Source organism: Peromyscus leucopus, chromosome 4, assembly GCF_004664715.2.
Source record: "Peromyscus leucopus breed LL Stock chromosome 4, UCI_PerLeu_2.1, whole genome shotgun sequence".
NCBI classification, from domain to species: Eukaryota; Metazoa; Chordata; class Mammalia; order Rodentia; family Cricetidae; genus Peromyscus; species Peromyscus leucopus.
Genome location: NC_051066.1, coordinates 128,048,383 through 128,070,791, shown reverse-complemented (window position 1 = coordinate 128,070,791; position 22,409 = coordinate 128,048,383). Strand labels below are relative to the sequence as shown.

Genomic DNA, 22,409 nt, shown 5'->3' with positions numbered 1-22,409 from the left:
CCCACCAGAAGAGGGCACCAGATCTCATTACAGATGGTTGTGAACCACCATGTGGTTGCCGGGAATTGAACTCAGGACCTCTGGAAGAGCAGCCAGTGCTCTTAACCTCTAAGCCATCTCTCCAGCCCTGAAGGCCATTCTTATTCAAACCACCACAGATGCTCAAGATGCAAAGGCATACTTGTGCAATGGTCTCTGATGAGGTCAGAAAGGTACCATGATTCTCTCAGGACCACACAGTGAATGTGCGAGCATATGACGAGCCATGAAGCCGATGGCCTAGCAAAGGATGACTCCCTAAGGAGATGCCACTGGCAAACACTGCCCTCCACAGGATTGGAGCTAAACAGGGATGGAGCATAAGAGCGGCTGTGCCGTGGACCCCTTCCTCCTCCTCCCCATCCCAATCCCATCTCAAGGTCAGGGCAACTAATCCTTAGTCTGGAGTGGAGACTCAAAGAAGAAAGGACACGGAGAAAGAGGGAGAGGGAGTGAGATTAGCGCAATCTTGTGGCAGTAGGAACGACTTCCCAGGAAGTGTCTGTGAGAGGTGAAGCTCAGCTGCTGAGGCCAAGGCCTTGCAGAGATCGGAGGCCCTGCAAGGATCTCAGGATCGGTAGGTTTTCTTGTTTGGAGACAGGGTCTTGCTATGTGGCCCAGATTGGAGATTCTTCTGACTTAGCCTTCCTTGTTGATAGGCACCTCTAAGATGTAGGGCTTCTGTTGTTTTTTAAGATAGGGTCTCATGGTGCCCAGGCTGGCCTAGAACTAGGTATAAAGCTAAGGGTGCCCTTGTACTTTTGATCTTCTGCCTTCACCCCTGGAGTGCTGGGATTACAGGCATGTGCTATCATGCTGGGTTTATAAGGTACTGGGGTAGAACCCACGGCTTGTGTGTGTTTCGTGGAAGTCTTCTAACACTGAAAGCTACATCCTCTGGCCAGATGTTGGTTTTCTGTATGGGTGGGTTAGGGCCACTTGGAGGGAGAGAGACCCAGAGGAGGGTCTGAAGATACAGTGAGGAGACAGATGCTCATGGGAAGAAGGCCTGTTTCCTGTGAGAGGAGTCAGGCCTGAGGAATGATGGGAGTGTGGCTGAGGAGTCTGAGCAATCCCAAGATGCCCAAGGAGATTCACATATAGAGCCTCTCAGAAGGGAGAAAAGGGAACTCGGGAAAGGACAAACGGTTGGGATCTGAGTAGGACTACAAGTCTGCAGAGCCAGCCTCTGGGGTCGGAGGGACCCCCCACCTCCCCTCTCCCCAGTATCACCTCCTCCCATCCCACTCCACCCTCCCACCCCCCACCCCCGCCCCGGGATTGCGGCGCAGGCGCGAAGCAAACTTGCTTTGCTCTGCTCCAGCTCTGACAGCTTCTGCTGGCTCCGGAGACCCAGACCCAGAGGTGAGCTCAGTCCCTGCTCCCTGCGGCTCGACCCCTGCCCGGCTGGCTCCCCTGCACCTAGGAGAGCCGCCCCCCACTCCTCTAGCATCCTCGATATGATTGTGTCCGGCCAGAGGTGGGACGTCTGCTCGCTCCCTATGGAGCTTGGGGAAGCAGAGATGATAGAGAGGCCCCTGGCACTGTGGGCCTTGACACCCCAGGGTTCCTAGGCTGGGCAGAGACTTCAAAGGACGAGTTCACCCGCCCCTCTCTAACAACCCATTCCCATCCCGCCATGCCTCAGCTTCCCTCTTTGGAAAGTACGCAGTTTATTTCGCCCCAAAGGGTGGTCAGGTCAGGGAGTAGAGCTGGCGTTCCTGATTCCCCTAGCCACCTCCCCAGGAGGGCTTTCTTTCCAGCTGCGCAGGGGTGGGTGTGCCCGAGGACAGATTCAGTGCGCCGTGCCGCCCACAGGCTTGTCTCCTCCGAGACGGGTCTCCGCCGATGCAGAGCTCCTTGCCCCGACCCACGCAGCCTCTTCCTCTCCCCCACTCGCCTCTCATCAAGTCTCTCCCTTTGCAGGTTAGGAACACACTCCTGGATGTTTCCATGGCAACCCCCGGGCTCTTCAGCATCCTGTCGCTCCCTGTCCTCTCCCCACAACCCCCCCACCCCCACCCTAAGATGGGAGGAGGAGGGGCCAGGCAGAGGGGAGGCTCAGTCAAGGTCACCTTCCTTCTCCAGCATCAGCAGCATGAACCAGTCCTTTGCATTTGGAGGCCGGGCGAGCGTGGATTATTATGGGGGAGGAACTGACTCTGGCCCTTTGTGCTGTGTCCCTCCCCTCCCCTTCCGGGCCTCTACTTCACGCTCTGGTTATGGAGTCTCCTACGGCCGTCCAACCCCATTCATTTTCCTCACCCGCGTCCCATCCTCCGCCCCCACCTCCTTGACTCCCTACAGTCGGGCTGTCCGGCCTTCATTTTTAGGTCACTGCTATGCCTCGGCTTCTACCATTTCTCATCTCTGGTTTTGTTTGTTTTTTATTCCTTCCTTTCCTTGAATGCTGGGGAGAGTGGAGAGCCGCGACCCAATCAGCATTCCTATGCACATGTGTGCCTCTTTGGAGTCTCCAGAAGCACCACCACTGTGTGTGCGTGTGCGTGTGCGTGTGCGTGTGCGTGTGCGTGTGTAAGTGTGTGGGTGTGTGTGAAGGGATCCTGGGGTCACGCTGATTGGGGGTGAAAAGGGTCCTAGATCACCTTCCTCTTCAGAACAAGTGCACTGCCTCATTTTGTTTGAAGCTGCACAGGGACCTGAGGGAGATGGGGGAAGAGGCGACAGGAAGTCCAGGCCTGTGGGGCACCTCGACAGACACAGGTCCCCTCTATCCCCAAGATCCCAGAGTTTCCTTTTGTGGGTTCCTAAATGGTCTTTCCTGGAAATCTGGCAGTCAAAATGACTGAGAGGCCTTAATCCTGAGGGCCCCTGAGTTTCACTTTCTGTGGACTCACTATCCTTGGGACTTTGCATGCTGTGAAGGCTTGTCAGCCCTAGGCCTTCAGGACCATGCAGCTTGAGGCCTTCCACCCAACTGGACAAGTACCATCTATGAAAATTGCCCCAGAAAGGGTCCTGAAAGAGACTTAAACTTTGAGAGGGAACATGAAGATCTCTCACTCTGTAAATGTGGGAGCCCCAAAAGCTGAGGAAGGAAATAATCACAGAAAACACAGTAATGGGGGCCATCAGGAGGGCTCACGGGGTAGAGACACATGCTGCTGCCCAGCTGACGACCGGACTTCAAGCCCCAAGACCTACATGGTAAAAGGGGAACCGACTCCTGCAAGTCTTCCTCTGACCTTTACACGTGTTCACATGCGCGTACCTGTACATCACACACACTCACACCAAATACATTTTCAGAAGAAAACATCAAAACCATCACAGCAGCCCCTTGGATGAAGCTGTTTTCATTATTAACCCTGTTGTACGGACGAAGAAGGCCTGAGAGGTCAGTGCACGTCTAAAGTCACATCCAGAAAGCGTGGGTCTGGGACTCAGTCCAACAGTGAGGTTCCAGAGCCACATTCCAGCTGCTGGATGGTCTGCAGAGAAGACAGGCAGATGGACAGACGGCTGCCAGCCATAAGGCTGAAAACCACTGGCTCATGCACAAAGGACTTAGGGAAAGGCGGGATGGCTGAGAGGCTAGGTGGACTGTAAGGTGAGGTATCTATCCAGTGATAGACAGGGGCGAGAGGGTTACCGTGGCAACTCCTGCTGATCTCCCTCTGTCACTGTCCCTTGCGCCCACAGGGATCCATGATGAGCTGCAGTCGCTCCTGTATCTGTGGCCACAGCACCAACGTGGAGGAAAGTACGTGGTATGGGGTCGATCCCTACCCTAATCTCTTCTACAGTGAGTGCGTGGGTAGCAATCTCAGTGATAACCCAGAAGGACCCCTGGTCCAATATACCTACCAACCGTGGCCCTCCCTGTGCTGGAAGGTAAGACCAAAGGAATGATTCCTGTGACTCTGGGGAAAATGAGGCACTAGAAAGAGGCGCATGGATAGAAGAGGGACGATGGGGTGGTCAGGAGTCACGTGTCCACACGACAGAAAATACACTGTAAATCAGTTCCAACAACGAAGTTCATTTTCTAGAAGAGACCAGAGGTTGGATGCCTTCTGGCAAAGCTGGATCCAGCGAAGGACTGAGGAGTTCACCAGCTTTTTCTTAGTCCTCTATCAGCTCACACAGCCCATCAGCTCCACACTCTTCCATGGTGCTCCTCAAATGCCGGCTACGGTGCTGACTCTTGGACTTTTTTTTTTTTAATTTAAAACATTGTTCTCAGGGGCTGGAGAGACGGCTCAGCAGTTAAGAGCACTGGCTGTTCTTACAGAGGACCCACATGGTGGCTCACCACCATCCGTAACTCCGGTTGCAGGGAATCCAGTGCCCTCTGACCTCCGCAGGCACCAGGCACATGTGTGGTGCACAGACATATATTCAAGTACATACTCATACACATAAAATAAATACATCTAAAAATTTTTACAGAGCATTATCAAGTGAGTGTGGTGTGTGTGTGTGTGTGTGTGTGTGTGTGTGTGTGTATTCCTTTGTATGTAAATGCAGGTGTACATGTGGAAATAAGAGGACGACTTTCCAGAGTCAGCTTATTCCGCATTTTCTTGTGGGTTCCAGGCCTCAGTGGCTCGGATCATCAATGAAGCCCTAGGTTTGATCCCCAGTACTACATAAACTGGGTGTAGAGGTGCACAACTGTGATCCTAGCCCTAGGAAGGTAGAAGCAGGGGGACTAGAGTTTCAGGGCCATACTTGGCTATATAACAAATTTGAGGCAGCCTGAGCTACATCTGTCTAGAAAAAAGACCAACCTAAAATAGCTAGAGACGAACTGAAGGCCACCCTGGGATGCATAATAAACTGTGGCCCACACCTTGGGGAGCTGAGGGAGAAGGGTCATAAGTTCAAGGCCAGCTTGAGATAGAAATAGTGTGTTATAGGCCAGCCTGGGCAACCGAGTGAGAGCCTGGCTTGAAATACATAGATTAATTAATAAGTTAATAAAGGAATGAATGAATGAGTGAATGAATGAATGAAGACGGAAGGAAAGCATTTTGTTCCTAGACGTTTGACTCTGTTTGGGCCCCTTGCCAGCTCTGCGCTCATTACTATGGCTTTGGAGAGGAAACCCAGTGGCAGGAAGTGGAGTTCATCACACCTACATGTCATCCCACTGTGGTTTCCCACTGTGGGGTACCATGACAGGCAGCAGAGACATGTGCCAAGCAGACCACCGATGTTCCAACAGCCCGAGGTGTCTGTCGGTACCTTCGATGGGTACAGTTCATCACTAAATACTGTAGAGAAACTGAATCAGAGGGTCCCTCCTTCTGCTCCCAAAGGACTTCTCTCTAACGGGGAGGCGAGGTGCTAACCTGTGGACGGGGACCAGCCCCCGACCTCAGGTCAGGTGTGCAGAGATGCCAGGATGGGTAATGGCCTCGGTACCCGGGATGACCAGAGAAGACTCTTCCTGAACCAAGTGTTTCAGGAAGAACTTAAGTCAGCAGAGGCAGGAACGCATGTGTGTGAAGTTATGAGTGTGTGCGGGTGCGGGTGCGTGCGTTCGTGTGTGTGTGTGTGTGTGTGTGTGTGTGTGTGTGTGTGTGTGAGATGAGGGCTTGCACTTAAACATTTAAACATCCTGGACAAACTCCCAACATTCTACCACTGAGCTATGCCACGAGCCCTTGTTTTACTTTTTATTTTCAGGCAGGGTCCCACTAAGCTAGCCTTGAACTCACTCTGTAGCCCAGGCTGGCCTCACACTCACCATCCTCCTGCCTCAGTCTCCTGATAGCTGAGATTACAAGCATCACCAGACCTCCCTAACATCTTATTACTGGTTCTTGAAGACACAGAATTGAAGAACGCTTTCTTTTTAAATTTTTGTTTATTTATTTCTTGTTGTATGTATGTGCAAGATGTGTGTGTGTGAATGATGTGTGTATGTGTGTGTGTGTGTGTGTGTGTGTGAATGATGTGCGTACATGAGCGTGTGTGCCAGGGTCAGAGGACAACTCTGTGGAGTCTGTTCTCCTCTTCGACCTTTACCTGGCTCCCTGGGGTAGAACTCAGGTTGTCAGGCTCGCAAGGCTTGTACAGCAAGTGCCTTGACCTGCTGAGCATCTTGTTGGCCCTCCATTTTTTAACTGTGTGCATGTTGGTATGTGTGCATGTGTGTGCACACATGTGGAGGTAAGTATTATGTCTTCTACTGTTGTTCCCACCTTGTCTTTTGAGTCGGAGTCTCTTGCTGAATTTGGCATTCAGCTAACTGGCTAGACCAGCTCTGGGGATCTTCCTGTCTCCACCCTTGCGGCAGCAGGGTTACAGGTATATGCCTTCAAGCCTGGCTTTTTTTTTTTTTCCCCCAAAGACAGGGTTTTATTGTGTATCCCTGGCTGGTCTAGGACTCACAGAGGTCGGCCAGCCTCTGGGATTACAGGCATGTTCTACCACACCCCGCCCCAAGCCTGGCTTTTTTATACGGGTTCTGAGAATCCAAACTCAGGTACTTGTGTTTAAATGGAAGGCACTGAACCAACTGAGCCATCATTTCCCCACCTCCCAGTTTAAGAACTCTCATGTGTGGTCCATTTAGTTGTTCAAGTAGCACTTAGTACTATGGTGAGTATAAGACACCTAGCGAGCTAAGGCATGCCCGACCTTTGCTCTCAGAAGGCTCAGCTCAGTCAAACAGGCAGACGTCGCTCATCTAAGAACCAAATCCCATGTCCAAATGTGTCAGAAGTGGGTCACAGAAGGACTAGTTGGCACTGGGCTGTAGAAAGAGAAAGACACCTACCCAAGCTGCAAGTGTCCTGGAAGGCTTCTCAGAGGAGGAATAAGGTTTGAGATGAGACTTGAGGATACATGAGCATCAACCTGGAGGGTGGAAGGGATCATGGGGTGAGATCATGGGGTGCCCAAATAGGGAAACCAAATAGAGCTGGGGATATAGCTCAGTCAGTACCGTGCTTGCCCTGCCAACACTTAGTGCAATCCCCAGGACCCACCTGCAAATGCCAGGTGGAGTTGGGTATGGCAGTGCACGCCTTTAATCCCAGCACTTAAGAAGCAGGTGGAAGTTTGTGAGTTTGAGGCCAGCCTGGTCTATATAGCAAGGTCCAGGACAACCAGAGCTACATAGGAGACCATGTCTCAAAAATGAATAAATATTTAAAAAATTATTCTAATCCTATTGCTGGAGAGAAAGAGACAGGAGGATCTCTGGGGTTCGCTGGTCAACAAGCCTAGCCTAATTAACCAGTTCCAGGTCCTGGTGAGAGACCCTATTCAAAAAATCAGCAGCTCCTAAGAAACAGCGCCAGAGGGTGACCCCTTACCGTTACGTGTACCATCACCCCCCCATACAATACAGAGAGAGAGAGAGAGAGAGACTCAAATAATAATAATATATGGGACCCAGATAATGATGGCCAGAACTCAAGGCTGGTTTTGTCACTGAGGGAAAACATTGCCGGGGTGGGTATGGTGACACACACCTATAATTCCAGGACTTAGAAGGCTAGCTCAAGGCCATCTTGGACTATATAGACAGTTCGAGGCTATCCTGGGTAACTTAGCATGGCCTGGTCGCAACCTAAAATTCAAAAAGGGCTGAAGCTGTAGCTCAGTGGTGGAGTGCTTGCCCCTGCCATGTCCAAGCCCGTCCTGGGTTCTGCCCCCGGCACTGTCGGTCAGGTCCCGCAGGGGTGTTCTGTGGTGCCCATTTCCTGATCCTGGGATGCTGGACGCCAGCTGAGCCTGGGTGCTTGCTGTCTGCTCTCTTCAGGTCACCGTGTCCGTGGCATCCCTGCTTCTCCTGCTGGGCGTGGCAGCCCTGACCACTGGCTACGCGGTACCCCCCAAGCTGGAGCTTGTCAACGACAGTAAGTTCTCATCGATGGATGATCCAGTAGCCGACTATAACCAAGCCCTGATCACCTGCCGCGTGGCGGGAGCGACGCTGTGTGCGGTAGCGGGGGTCTTGCTGGCTGTCTGTCTCTTCTTGGCCACCTCTGGCTGGCTGACCCAGGACATCAAGGCGGAGCCCTTGGTCACCGAAGCTGACAGCCCTGTGGAAGTCTTCAGGGATGAGCCCGAGCAGCTGTCCCCCGGCTTCCAGGATGCCAGCAGCCAGTCCTGGTTCTTGACTCCCACGAGTCCCTTCGGGCCGCGTTCTGTGCAGACCAGCCAGCCCCAGCGGGATTCCTAAGTCTGTAGGCTAGAGTTCCACACTCTAGTTAGACACTCCCCCCGGTACTCCCCGCTCTCATCGCGCTTCTTCCTCTCGGTAGTGCCAATTTCTCCAGAGCCCTCCTAGCTCCCTAAAGCGCCCCAGTAAGCCTCATGCTCCGATCTCACTCCTGCTCAGTACAGGGGCAAACTCAATCGAGAACTGCCCTTCCAGGCTGGAGAAATGGCCACGTGAGTGAAGGGCCTTCCTGGCCAGACTGACAACCTGAGTTCCATCTCTGGAACCTAGAAGGTTTCGGAAGAGACCCAGCTCCCTCCAGTTGTCCTCTGACACCCCCCCCCACACACACACACACACCGACACCACCACACACAACACTCACACGCACAAAGAAAGGTAATGAAAAATAAAAAGTCTAGGGATTAGGAAAAGTGGGATGTCTTTGTCCCCTCAAAGTCCACTCCCTAGACAGCAATGCCCTCTGGGCCTGATTCTGACGTCTGGAGGCCCCAGCCCCTTCTTCCTATGGGCTGCCCGGCCAGGAGGACTTCCTCTTGTAGGACACTAGAGGGCGCTCCAGGACAGCGGAGGATCCTGCGTCTGGCCGCCCCCTGCTGGCCTTTAGGGCTTCCTGGGTGGCGGGAAGAGGGTTCCAGCAAATCCCCACCACCTTTGTGCCCCGCAGGGTGTACTCTCCGTTTCTCGCCTCCTCCATCTTGCCTCGCCTTTCAATAAACAGTTGGGATGAACACCGTCTTTGCTTCCTTTCTCCTAGATCATTGGAGCACGGGGAACCGGAGAGAGAAATGGTTCCTAGCTGAGACCTACCATGTGCTTAAATCCTTTTCTCACTTGCTCTCCAGGACAACCCTTTAAGAAAAAGATGATTAAACCATGGTGGCTTGAGTCTTTAATCTCAGTACTCAGGAGGCAGAGGCAGGTCTAGCTCTGAGTTTGAGGTCAGCCTAGTCTACCCAGAGAGTTCCAGGACAGCCAGAGCTACACAGAGAGACTCTTATCTCAATTAAAAAAAAAAAAAAAGGAAGGGAGAAGAAGGAAGAGGAGGAGGAGGGGGAGGAGGAGGGGAGAGGAGGGGAGGAGGGAAGAGGAGAGAAAAAGATGATTGTACCCACAGGTAGATAACTAATGGTCAAAGATGGGCAGTCAGGAGTCTAAGGCTCCTAGTGTTTACTTCCTTTATTGGCTCATTACTCCTTCTTGTCCTGCGGTGGGAGAATATCAATTGGCCCATCCCTGAGAGGAATGGGGGGGGCAGAAACCAAAGGGGGCTCTTTTGCAGGACCCTCAGAACCAGGCACAGTAGCACATTCATGGAAACTAAACACTGGGGAAGTTGAGGCAGGAAGACTGTGCAAGTTCAAGGCCAGTGTGGGCAACCTAGCAAGAAACACACACAGTAGAGGGACCACTCTCCCTGATGGACATGAGCAAGGCCAGGCCTCGTTTTCCATGTTTTACAGACAAGTATTTAATATCCCTGACACAGCTAGTGTGACATGAAAAGTGTCACTGAAACCTGGCTCCCGACTCCCAGTCACGTGTTTTCAACTGCATTAACCACGGCGTGAGTTTCATGCCAACCATCCTGGCTGTCTCATTCACTGCTCTTCGGACCCCACTGGGTGCCTCTGCTGCCTCCATGCTGGGAGCAGATTCGGATGCTCACACCTCAAACCCAGCATAACCCCACCTCGGACACAAACCCTGTCCCCAGCCATGTCCTGGGCCAAGCCAGCTCCTTGACCTGGGCCACCACCATGTCCCTCTGGCCTTGGTGACAGCACCAGCTTCTCCCTGGTGCCTGGACCCCACCTTTGCAGACACCTCCCACTTCCCACGTCTGATTTCCACACTGCAGCCAGACAGGCTCTTAGGTCAAGTTCCACCAAGCTCAGAGTCCTCCCATGGTCCCTTACCTAGCCTGATAAAACCAAGTTTCTCTGTGGCCTACAAGGCCTGGTGCCGCTAGCAGGCGGTGCCCCTGCCTTCCTTTGTGACCTTTGTCCTGCCACTTGCTCTGTCCTTAACCCATCCTCTGTTCCCCCAGCACTAGTCTGGGCTCCAGTGTCCCTGTCCTTCCAGTTGCCTCAGCTGCAGCGGCCTGTTCCTCCCCAGTTAGCCAAGGGCAGCTCTTCCCCGGCGTCCTGTAAGACTGCTCAAAAGGCCAGGTGTGGTGGGGCATAGTGGGACCCTGTCTCAAAAAACAGAAAAGACTGTGCAAAAGTCACCCTGTCCGGGAGCAGCCTGTTGAAAAACGTGCATCCCTTCTCCCTTTTTCCTGTACGGTTTTTCTGTTGGCTTAGTGGCCACACCTCTATCTACGGATATTTTAGCTACCATCTGGGCCCTGGGGCCCCCAAGTCAGCACCCCCCACTCCCACCCCTCCCACCCCCTCCACCCTCCACCCCACCCACCCCTGCTCAGACTGTGGCCTGGCTGGATTTCCATTCCCACCAGTTCCAACTCCACCGCAGCTGCCAGATGTAGATCTTAACTAAGTCTCTGTGGTTCTATTTTTACCAGCAGAGACCTAGAAAGTCAGATGTTGGGGTGAAAACCTGCCAGATCCGAAAAGCCGAGAAGCAACCAGCTGACCTTTCTTTTGGGCTGGAGACCCAGCAAGAGAAGATAAGTCTCTTCACTTGTCCCAAACCAAAAAGGCCAGCAAATCTCTTAAGTCCTTCCCTACTTCTTCCTGTCCATCTCTCTATCCGCCTTCCTGGGTCCTCCATACTCTCTATGGCTAATTCCTGTCCACTAGTCACTGGCTCCGCCCCCTGACCCAAGGTTAATTTTATTAACACAATCTCACAGTTTCACAGTGTAATCAAACATCCTGCAGCACGGTGCAACCTGGGTTTTAGTTTTAGGGTTGCTTTTCTGGTCATTTTCTTTCTTTCTTTCTTTCTCTCTCTCTCTCTCTCTCTCTCTCTCTCTCTCTCTCTTTCTTCCTAATATTTTGATATTAGGTCTAATTATGTATCTTTGGCTGTCCTGGAATGCACTATGTAGATCAGGCTGGCCTCAAACTCACAGAGATCGGTTAGCCTCACCTTTCAATACACTGTAACTTATCTCTGTTCTTCTAGCATTGCTTATTAGTGGTCTACCTTGTAAACTCCATAGGCTCAAGGATCTGTATACACATGCCTCCAACCGTGCCTGACCCACAGAAGCTCAGTGAGGGTGTGATGAATAAAGGAGTCTGTAGCCCTTGAGTGGCTGTCAGGCAGATTGTGAGTTTGAGACCAGGCTTGCCCCCCCTCCCCACCAAAACCTCATCAGTCTGAGTTTTACAGATGTGGTCACTGAAACTTAGAGACCTTCAAGCAACATGCTCAAAGACACTCAGCTAGTGGGTGGCAGGTGTGGATTTCAGAGCCACGGGCCAGACCACGCTACAGTGCTTGAAGGCTCAGAGCCAGGAATACAACCTGAGGTTCCACCCAGTTCTCCAGTTGTTTGCTGCTAGGTGGGAAGGTGAGTAGGTATTAACAGATTTTCATTTTTCCAGAAAAGTGAGGAATCCAATTTATTTTCGGAATTCAATTTTTTTTGGTTGTTTTTGTTTTGTTTTGTTTTGGTTTTGGTGACAGGGTTTCTTTGTGTAGCCCTAGGCAACCTGAACCAGGCTGGCCTCAAACTCAGAGATTCACCTGCCTCTGCCTCCTGAGTGCTGGGTCAAAGGTGTGAGACACAACTGTTGGAATTCAAATTTTTTTAAATAGTTTATATCTTTATTATTTTATGTGTGTTGGTGTTTTGCCTGCATGTATCTGTGTGAAGGTATCAGATCTTGAAGTTACAGACAGTTGTGAGCTGCCATGTGGGTGCTGGGATTTGAACCTAAGTCCAAATCATTAATTACAAATTGGAACCTGGTGGTGGTAGCACACACCTTTCTTCCCAGCACTTAGGAGGCTCTGAGTTTGAGGCCACCCTGTCTACAGAGTGAATCCCAGGACTGCAAGGACTACACAGAGAAACCCTGTCTCAAAAAACCAAAACAAACAAATAAATAAAAATTGGTATCTAGGGCTGGGCATGGTGGGGCACACCTTCAATCTCAGAGCTGTGGAGATTATAGAGATTCATAGGCAGTAATAGATTTCTGCCCCCCCCCAACAATAGGTTTCTCCACCAACTCAGTAAAACCAGATCAAGCCAAATTGAAAAAGCATAAGAACAGTTTTATTTGAGCAAAGAAACTCCCAGGCGGGTTCTCCAGGCCCAGAGTTCGAGGCCAGAGAAGCCACTCACCCAAACTAAAGCAGGGAGGTTATATAGGTTGTAGTTGAGGGGTGATGATGTGTCTGCCATAAGGTGGGTTTGTGGTGGCGCGCGCCTTTAATCCCAGCACTTGGGAGGCAGAGACAGGCAGATCTCTGTGAGTTCGAGGCCAACCTGGTCTACAGAGTGAGTTCCAGGCCAGGCTCTAAAGCTACACAGAGAAACCTTGTCTTAACAAAAACAAAACAAAAAAGCTGACTGCTTTAGGCAGGGTCTTGGGCTGCTGGCACCTTCAGGGGAGGAGCTGCCAGGGCTGCCCAGAACTCAGAACTGGGCTTGTGCCTTGTTGGAGATTCTCTGAGTGGGCGGGGTTTGGAGAGACAGGAATGGGGCTTCCTAGACGGTGCAGGAGCTGCTGCAGGAGCAAGCTGGAGGTTCCAACCGAAAAGGCAGGATCTCTGTGTGTTCGAGGCCAGCCTGACCTACACAGTGAGTTCCTGTTCAGCCAGGGCCACATATGAGATCTTGTCCCCAACGTGGGGGGAAAAGCTGGGGAGAAGATCAGTTGATAAACCTCAGGCCGGCCCCAGTGCAATCCACAGAATCCACATGAAAAGCCAGGCTTGATGATATACTATTACCAATGTGGGAAGAAGACAGAGGCGGGTTCCTGGGGCTCTCTCACTAGCCAACCTAACCAGGATCCCTAGTCCAGAACAGTGATGTCTCCTCCATTTTCCTTCCCAGCTGCCACACAGCCCAGTCCCCGCCCACAACCCAGTCCCCGCCCACAACCCAGTAGATGGCAGGCTTCCACACAGTCCAGTCCCCGCCCACAACCCAATAGATAGTACAGAGGAGCAGAATTCAGTTGCCAAACTTATTTCCTGAGCCATGTCTGTCACATGAGTCCCTAGAAAAAACAGAGGAAGGCTTATGTTCACAATCAAGCATTGTTAGCAGGGTTGTGACTAGGCAGAATGGTGTCTCCAAAAGTTTATATCACCCAGACCAGCCATACCTGATTTAATCAAGTAAAGCTGAACTCATGGGAGCTGGCAAGATGGCTCAGTGGTTAAGAGTCTGTGCCGTGGTTCTCAGCATGCACATTAGGCCGTGCCCATTTGCCTGTGACAGGCTATCCTGGGTTGGAGGGTTATCTATTCTGATGACTAGTGTCCCTACTGGAAATGAGGATTTGGACACAGAGGTAGTTGGGAGTGATGGCATCTGCAGGCCTAGAGACAGCAAGGGTCACCTGTAGCTGCCGGAAATTAGAAGAAGTAAAGAAGGGTTCGCTGAGCTTGTAGAGGCTTTGGTGCCCTGCTAATGTCTTATTTATTTAATTTTTTTAAAAAAAAAATGTTTATCTTATGTATCTGAGTGGTTTTTTTTGCTATAGGCCGCAGGAAAATATCATAAGAACTATGATATGTTATGTGTTATATGTTATGACTAGGTTATGTCAAAGCCATTACCTGAAGGGATCAAGGAATTCCTTCAGAGGAAGCCAAATTCCAAGGAGCTTTTGGTGTTATTTGGCTTATTATAATCAACTGTCTTCTGTTATGAAAATCATGTGTGCTTTCATAGTTTTCCCAGTTGATTTTTCCCTAAGAAGAATTAACAGTGTGGACTGATCACTCTCTGGACATACTTTCAAGGTATTTGGAGAACAGCCTCAGGAAAGGCTTCCTTCCCCCCAGCCCATCCATTTCTCCCCTTTCAGCACTGGAATCAGTTATCTCCCTTAGCCACATTCTAGAACTAACAGAAATAACAGTCCAGACCACCACATGCTAGTCTCCTGATTTAAGGTAAATTCCACAAGGAGACACCGCCTAGGTCAGGTGGACCTTAAGTAATATCTTTACACAATTTAGCTCGGACTCCCCTTTCTTACAGCCTTACTAACTTTATAGACCCTAACTTCTTACCTAGCCACTTCTAGGAATGTAGACTGAGCACATAGATCCCCCTTTTCATACACTAACGGTCATCAGCACTCAGGTGACCTCCTCTTTCACCACTCCCGTTTTGGGTTGTAAAAGAAAGCCTGGTGGTCACTGCCTGAGGAAAATTCTTACCTTTCTTTATGACCAGGTAGATCTCTGAGTTCAAGGCCAGCCTGGTCTACAGAGTGAGATCCAGGACAGGTACCAAAACTACACAGAGAACCCCTGTCTAAACACTGGCCCCCACCAAAAAAAAAAAAAAAAAAAAAAGAACTTTCTCGGGCCTGAGGAGGTGGCTTAGTGGTTAAGAGCACTGGCTGCTCTTCTAGAGGAACCAGGTTCAATTCCCAGCACCCACATGGCAGCTCATAACTGTCTGTAACTCTAGTCCCAGGGCTTCTGACACCTTCACACAGATATACATGCAGGCAAAACACCAATGAACATAAAAATAAATCTTGAAAAAAAAAATAATTTCTAAAAAAAAAAGAAAAAATATGAGGCTGGAGAGATGACTCAGCAGTTAAGAGCACTGGTTGCTCTTCCGGAGGTCTTGAGTTCAATTCCCAGCACCCACATGGCAGCTCACAACTGTCTGTAACTCCAGTTTCAGGGTTTCTGACATCTTCACACCAAAGCACATAAAATAAATTTAAATTATATATGAACTTTCTCTCTTACAGGGCAGTGGTGGTGCATGCTTTTAATCCCAGCACTCAGGAGGTAAAGGCAGGCACATCTCCAAGAGTTCGAGGCCAACCTGGTCTACAGAGTAAGTTCCAGGACAAGGCTACACAGAGAAACCCTGTCTTCAAAAAAAAAAAAAAAAAAAAAAAAAAACCAAAAAAAACTCTCTCTTTGGTTTTTCAAGACAGGGCTTCTCTGTGTAACAGCTCTGGCTGTCCTAGAACTCACTTTGAAGGCCAGTCTGTCCTCAAACTCACAGAGATCTGCCTCCTGAGAGAGCTGGGATTAAAGCTTTTGCCGCCACCACCCAGCAAGACCGCTCTCTCTTTTAAAGACTTGTTTTTATTATTTATTTATGTGTCTCTGTGTACTTAAAGGCCAGAAGAGGGTGTAGAATCCCCCTAGAGCTGGAGTTATTTGTTTATTTTTATTTCATGTGTTTGTGGTTTTTTTCCCCTGAATGTACCACGTGCATGCCGTGCCTGTGAAGGTCAGAAGAGTGCCCCCCCCACCCCCGACCCCCGCCCCACTCCGCCCCCAGCCTGTAGCCCAGGCTGGCCTGGAACTCCATATGCAACCAAGAATGACCTTGAATTTCTGATCTTCCTACTCCTAAATCCCAGGTGCTAGAATTACAGTACTAACCACAACACACGCAGGTACCTTTCTCCCTCCCTCCCCTCTCCCTCTCCCTCCCTCTCCCTTCCTCCCTGCCCCTCTCCCTCCCTCCCTTCCTTTTTTCCCTGAGCAGGGTTCCACGTATACAGGCTGGCTTCTAAATTGAAATGAAATTCCTCATTCTCCTGTCGAGTGCTACTATGCTCAGCTTGTGAAAAGTGGAAGATCTGACCTTGAACTTTAACTGCTCTTGGTAGAGCCTTGCTCACAACCGACAACACCAGGCTTTGGGCCAGGAGCTCCTGGAGAGGGGCCCCTAACCGACAGGGGGCAGCGCTGATGCAGGTCGCCCCCTGCTGTTCCTCTGATGCCATCGCAGCCGCTTTGAAGGATTTTGTGCCTGAGAAGGAAGCTGTTTGTCCCGCGGGCAGTCCCTCCCCGACTCCCTCCCCCTAGAAGTCACCAGAGTACGGAGGTGGTTTTGTTTTGTTTTTTTCCTTTTCTTTTCACTCCCCGCCTCCCAAGTACTGGGAATTGAACCCAGGGCCTCAGGCATGCTAGGCAAATGCTCAACTGCTGAATCACGCCCAGCCTTGCTATGCCTCTTTAAAGCAGGAGCCAGAGTTCTCAACCAGGACCCATCGCAGGCTGCCCTCTTCCTGCAACCCTGTAAATCCAGCCAGACTAAAAGGGTCATTTCTGTGGGTCTGACTGGCAGAGGTGGGGAAGGTGTCCGAGGGAGGGGAAGGAGAGACCGTGGGGCTCCAACAGCGAGAGAGATGGTTGTGAGCATCTAAACTCTTCTCCCAGATCTAGTGCCTTGATAGAGCGAGTGCTGTGTGAGCCCAGGGCATGTCTCAACCTCTCTGAACCTCAGTTTTTGCTTTTACTTCTTTTTCACTTATTAAAATTTTATTTTTATTTTAACTTATGTGTATGTGTGTGTGTGTGTGTGTGCTCGTGTGCATGTGTGTGCACATGTATGCACAAGGGAACACCACAGGTGTGTGGGTGCCCACAGAGGCCAGGAGAGAGTGTTGGGTCCCCTGGAGCTGGAGTTGTTAGCTACCAGACACAGGTGCTGCTGGGAACAGCATTCGGGTCCTCTGGAAGGTCAGCAGTCATTCCTAACCACTGAGCCATCCCTCCAGCTCTCTATTATTTTCTGAGACAATGCCTTACTAGGTAGTTCAGGCTGGCTTGGGTTACCATCCTCCTGCCCCAGTCTCCTGGGTGCTGGGATTATAGGTGTGCACGGCACAGCTTTTCTGTTGTTGATTTTTAGTTTTGCCTCTAAAACCTGTTGGGCTTCACCTAGTGCCTGGCACCTGGACCGATAAATGTGAGTTGCTGTGGGAAGAGAAAGCCAAGCCACACTGACCGAAACTAGAGATGACACACACAGATAGAGCCCTGCCCTCCAGGGACTCAGTCTAGAGAATGGACTGTCCCACCACCGGATGAGACAACAGACCAGCAGGGTATAAACACTGTAATGGGATGACGCAGTGTCGGATCATGGGGACAAACAGGGAGACTTGGGGTGGCGTCTGGGCCAGGAAATGGAGCTAGTTGGTAGAATGCTTACCCAGCAAGCATGGAGTCCTGGCTGGATCACCAGCACTGCATAGACAAGGTGTGGCTCATGTCTGTAATCCCAGCACTCGAGAGGTAGAAGCAGGAGACTCAGAAGTTCAAGGTCATTCCTGGATGCATACTGAGTTCGAGACCAACCTGACATTTGGGAGAGAGAGAGAGAGGGGCAGGCAGATCTCTGTGAGTTTGGGGCCAGCCTGGTCTGTATAGTGAGTTCCAGGCTACATAGTGAGACCCTGGGACATATACAAACCTGACTGGGCCAGGTTCTGTCCTCAGTAGATTACAGAGATTTTTTTTTTTTTGTCCTTTTGTACATCTAAGGAGGGTTACCACTTTCTCCAGTTCACAGAAAATGGAACATAGTGTATGTGCACATAAGCATCCTGCCCAAGACTGAACAGCTAGCAGGCTTGGAACTTGAATGAAAACAATGCAAGTCCAGAATGCCCATGCCTCTGGACCCACAGTACAGAAATTGACAAACCTTCTTCGCAGGGGGCGGGCGGGGGTGGGGGATGGGTGTCATTCTCTCAAACATCACCCTTGCCCAGGACCACAGACAGAGGCAGCGTATTTGTCTATTTAGATGAACATCATATGCTGACATATGCTCAAAGATCCTCTGAGTAGTACCATGGAATGGTGTGCAATGTTGGAGGTGAACAGGAGCTCCCTTTGAACTCCCAGACACACGTGTTCTGAAGTAAATCAAACATACATTCAATAAGCATGTATATCCCAGGATGCCCCTTGATGCACAGTCACATGCATGCCAAGTATTAGGATGAGGTCTGAGACACACTGACATACTCCCTATGCGTTTAGTCCTCCTCTGCTACCATGTTTTTTTCCAGAAGCTGCATTATTGAGCACTCACTGTATGCAGTGAAGTGGCTTGGCCGATGTCACCCCATCAGCAAATGGTGGTGCCTGGAGCCCTGGTCCTATCAGCAGTGGCGTCTCCCCGGCTTCACTGGTGTACCTGAGCGAACAGAGGTGCCACGGCTGGGTTCCCACACTGACATTCCCTGTGACCTTGCATGTGTCACCTCCTCCTGTGGTCACAGGTGCGCTCCACGGTCATGCGTGGTGACAGAAACGGTAACTGCTTCCTTCCACGTATTGGGCGGGGCTGTTCTCAGCAGGCTTGGGAGCTTCCTGTCCCAGCCTCACCAAACCCAAGCTCTGGGCACCAGGCCATCAGGGACCTGGTAGGAAAGAACTCAGAGGATTTCATAAGCATCCGATCTGGGACATGTGCTCGGGGCAGAGAGAAAAACAGGATGTCCTCTGGGGCATACACCTGGTCAGGGGCCAGACCTGATCTGGTTTGGCAGGGAGGAGCTGCCAGGCTTGGCATCTGGTTGTGTGCACACACTAAGCAGGTGTGTGAATGTGAGCGGAGGGAGGCCTTACAGGGAGGGAGGACTTCACTGGTCCCAGGAGGCCAGCTGCTGAGGGAGGCCAGTGGGAAGGGATGGAGAAAAGAAGGGGGGGGGGTGAATTCATTTTTTTTTTTTTCATAAATCTTTTGTTGTTGTTTTAAGAGATGAGGTAGCCTGGCTGCTGCCCAGAGCTCCTGCCTCATCTTCTCAAATGCTGGGATTACAGGGGCAAGAGCAGCCACACCAGGTAGCGTTTTCAGAAATCCTAAGTGACCAAGTGTGATGGCTCACACCTTTAATCCCAGCACTCCAGAGGTGGAGGCAGGCAGATCTCTATGAGTTCAAAGCCGGTCTGATCTATATAGTGAGTTCCAGGCCAGTGAGGGCTACAGTAGTAAAACTCTGTCTCAGTGCACACACACACACACACACTACACACACACACACACACACACACACACACACACACACACACACAGAAATCTGCATTTTTTTAAAGGTGGCTCAGAATGGGCAGTATGGATGTTTGGCGACCACTTGATCTGACCTTGCCACAGTGTGAACACTAAGAGGACGCCTGGAATGTGGAACAAGCCCTGTGAGCATGAGTGTGACTTATGTGGAGGAGCAGGCAGTGTGTATGTGTGTGCATGTGAGCCTTCACAGAGAGCTGTCTGTCACAGCCTGGGTATCCACCTCTGGTCCTGTCCTGCACCCACTGGGCCCGCCCCATGTCAGATCTAGTACCCACGCAAAGCTTCTTCCAGCTACAGGACAAAGGAGTCATCAGCATAAACTCCGGGAGTCTCCTGTGGAAAAGACCTCCCAGCTCAGCAGGTTCAAGGGTGAGAACAAAGGATGTGAAGTCAGAGTCCAGTGAGTAGGGGAGGCGTGGAAGGTGACTCAGCAAGGGTCTGCTCCTTTATCACTGACCCAACTTGGTAGGCAGGAGTCTCCACACTCTGAGGCTAAGGGGCTGGTCAAATGTCATACAGATAACTTTAGAGGCTATTGTTGCTATGGAGTTATCCATTCCTGCCAGGCACGCCAGTATCCACATATTGTCTTTGCTCACTGCTCCACAGAGGGTAGGACAGACTGCCTCGGAGTCTATTATCTTCTAACAGAAGGACCGAGTATCTCTCTAGCCCAGACTTCTGGAATCCCAGGGCGAAAGAAATGACAGGAAGAGGAGCGGCTTCCTACAGAGAGGAAGGGTGGGAGTGTGGGACCCTCTGGAGGTGTGGGAGCCCACGGGTGTGTGGAGGAAGAGGGAGCCTGTGCAGAGGAAGCAGCAGGGTCTCTTGGCTTCCACAGCCCCTTCCTCTCTAGCAGTTCCTCCTTCTAACAAGTGTACCCCGGTCACCAACCTGGGTCCCTGCACGTCTGCCCTCAGGGTGGTAGAATACAGAAAGATTCACCCACCAGAACCAGAGAAGGCTCCAGAAAAGCTTCACAAAGACACCTACTTCCAGTTTTCCAAGTTGGCTAAGATCAGAAGTTTGGAGAACTGTGGAAATTGTGGGGACACAGGCAGAGGTGGTTGGGGACAAGCTCCATGGAAGGGTTCCTGTCAAAGTACAAACAGACGTTTGACTTCTGTGTGTAAGTAATTGGCTCCAAGTGTTTTTGCACAGCACCTGCGCGAACACCAGCCTTGCTTACACACACACACAAGCTCGGACATCCCGAATGCCTGTCACGGAGGGGAGGGCAAATGTCTGCGTCCCTGCCGTGGGGTCTGTGACTTGCAAGGACTCACAGGAAGGTCACTGTGAACAGAGAGCCGGTCCCCCTGAAGACATCCGGTTAAACCAGAAGGACTCGGGTGTTGGAGAGCACACCTAGCACTGAAGAGGCTGTTCAAGGATGGCCTTGGCTACATCCTGAGTTCAAGGCCAGCCTGGGCAACATGCAACACTGTCTCAGAAGCTCTAAAGGCGAGGCTGGAGAGATGGCGCACTGGTTAAGAGGACCCAGGTTCAGTTCTATCTATAACTCCAATGCCAGGGGATCTTTTGGCTTCCCTGGGCACCAGGCATGCAAGTGATCAGCAGAGAGACTCTGCTGCTTCCTCTGCACAGCCTTCCTCTTCCTGCACACACATCCACAGGCTCCCTCACCTCCACATTGTCACACCCCCATGCACGGTTGTTTGCATGGAAGCAAAGTAACATACATACACACACACACACACACACACACACACACACACACACACACACACACACACACTAAAGACTTCAGGAACTTTTAAAGTTGGACTGAATGCATTTTTACCTTATACTATGGTTGTGAACCTCTACAGAAAAAGGGAGGAAAATTGTGGCTTTAAAGGGGTGTTTTGGGGTGTCAAGTTGACAAGGGGTGGACTTGTGGCAGTTAATCTGGGTTGTAACTTGGTTATATCTGAAATCAAGTAATATATAAGCCACTGGGCACATCTGTGAAAGGATTTTCATGCTCAGGTTATTTGAAACGGAGAGACCTCTCCTAAATTTGAGCAGCAGTTTCTGGTGGGAGCCACATAAAAAGAGGCGCTAAGGAAAAAAGTGCTTTTTGCCTCATTGCCTTCAGGTCTTGCTGGTGAGTTCGTCTGCCCTGTGGCTGCTGTGGCTGCTGTGGCTGCTGTTCCATTCCTTCACTAATGGCACAACCCAGCCTCGTCAGGCTTCCAATGTAGACTGAAGACCAATGACTCTCCAGGTATTCAGCTGCAGGTTGGGATCACTGAAGCATCCAGACTCATGAACTGAGCTGCTCCCAGGTCTCTGTAGCTAGAGTTTTTCTGCCTTGCCCACAGTCAAGACAAAGCTTTGTCACCTGCCAGTCCCACAGCCGCTCAGACCCGACCAAGTAAACACAGAGACTTATATTGCTTACAAACTGTATGGCCGTGGCAGGCTTCTTGCTAACTGTTCTTTTATCTTAAATTAACCCATTTCTATAAATCTATACCTTGCCACGTGGCTGGTGGCTTACCGGCGTCTTTACATGCTGCTTATCCTGGCAGTGGCTGCAGTGTCTCCCCACTTCTTCCTGTTTCCCCAATTCTCCTCTCTCTTTGTCCTGCCTATACTTCCTGCCTGGTCACTGGCCATCAGTGTTTTATTTATATAGAGTGATGTCCACAGCAGGTCTCGGTCCTCTCCAGTGTGAAGACAGCCATTCTTGGACTACCCAGATTTTTATTTGTTTGTTTGTTTGTTTTTCGAGACAGGGTTTCCCTGTGTAGCTTTGGTGCCTGTCCTGGAACTCACTCTGTAGACCAGGCTGGCCTCAAACTCACAGAGATCTGCCTGTCCCTGCCTCCCTAGTGCTGGGATTAAAGGTGTGCGCCACTCAGATTTGAAAGCCAATTTAATCTATCCGCCTGTAAATCTATATTCATTCTGTTGGTGTTCTGCTTCTAGCGCCCTGCTTTTGACAGTTACTACCTCCCTGTTCCTTTCTCTCTTCTGGTGGCCATGCTCTCCACACTCTGCTTTCCTCCTTCCCAGCTCACGTTGCTTCTCTTCAGTCCGTCCAGGGGAGGCATCTGGCCCCACGGCCCAACTCTCAACAGGTCTCACAGCTGCGACTTTCATGTCTGACCTTCAGCAAAGACGTCCTGATCTCAGGCCGTTCACCTAACCAAACAGGCCCCGGCTTCCCCATCTTACCAAAGGCAAAGCTCTTGACTTGCCTTTGTTCAGGCCAAAAACTGGGAGGTGTCCTTGGCACCCCCT

General features: G+C 50.9%; 1 protein-coding gene across 1 annotated transcript; it reads left to right on the top strand.

Annotated features, from left to right (window-relative positions):
* The first annotated feature begins 1,304 nt into the window (after positions 1–1,304).
* Positions 1,305–8,936, top strand: Nrsn2 (neurensin 2). The gene is made up of 3 exons (XM_028887465.2): positions 1,305–1,404; positions 3,703–3,894; positions 7,781–8,936. Exons 2-3 carry the CDS (start codon positions 3,709–3,711, stop codon positions 8,201–8,203), a joined length of 609 nt encoding a protein of 202 aa, XP_028743298.1. The 5' UTR covers positions 1,305–1,404; positions 3,703–3,708; the 3' UTR covers positions 8,204–8,936.
* Positions 8,937–22,409: the final 13,473 nt, after the last annotated feature.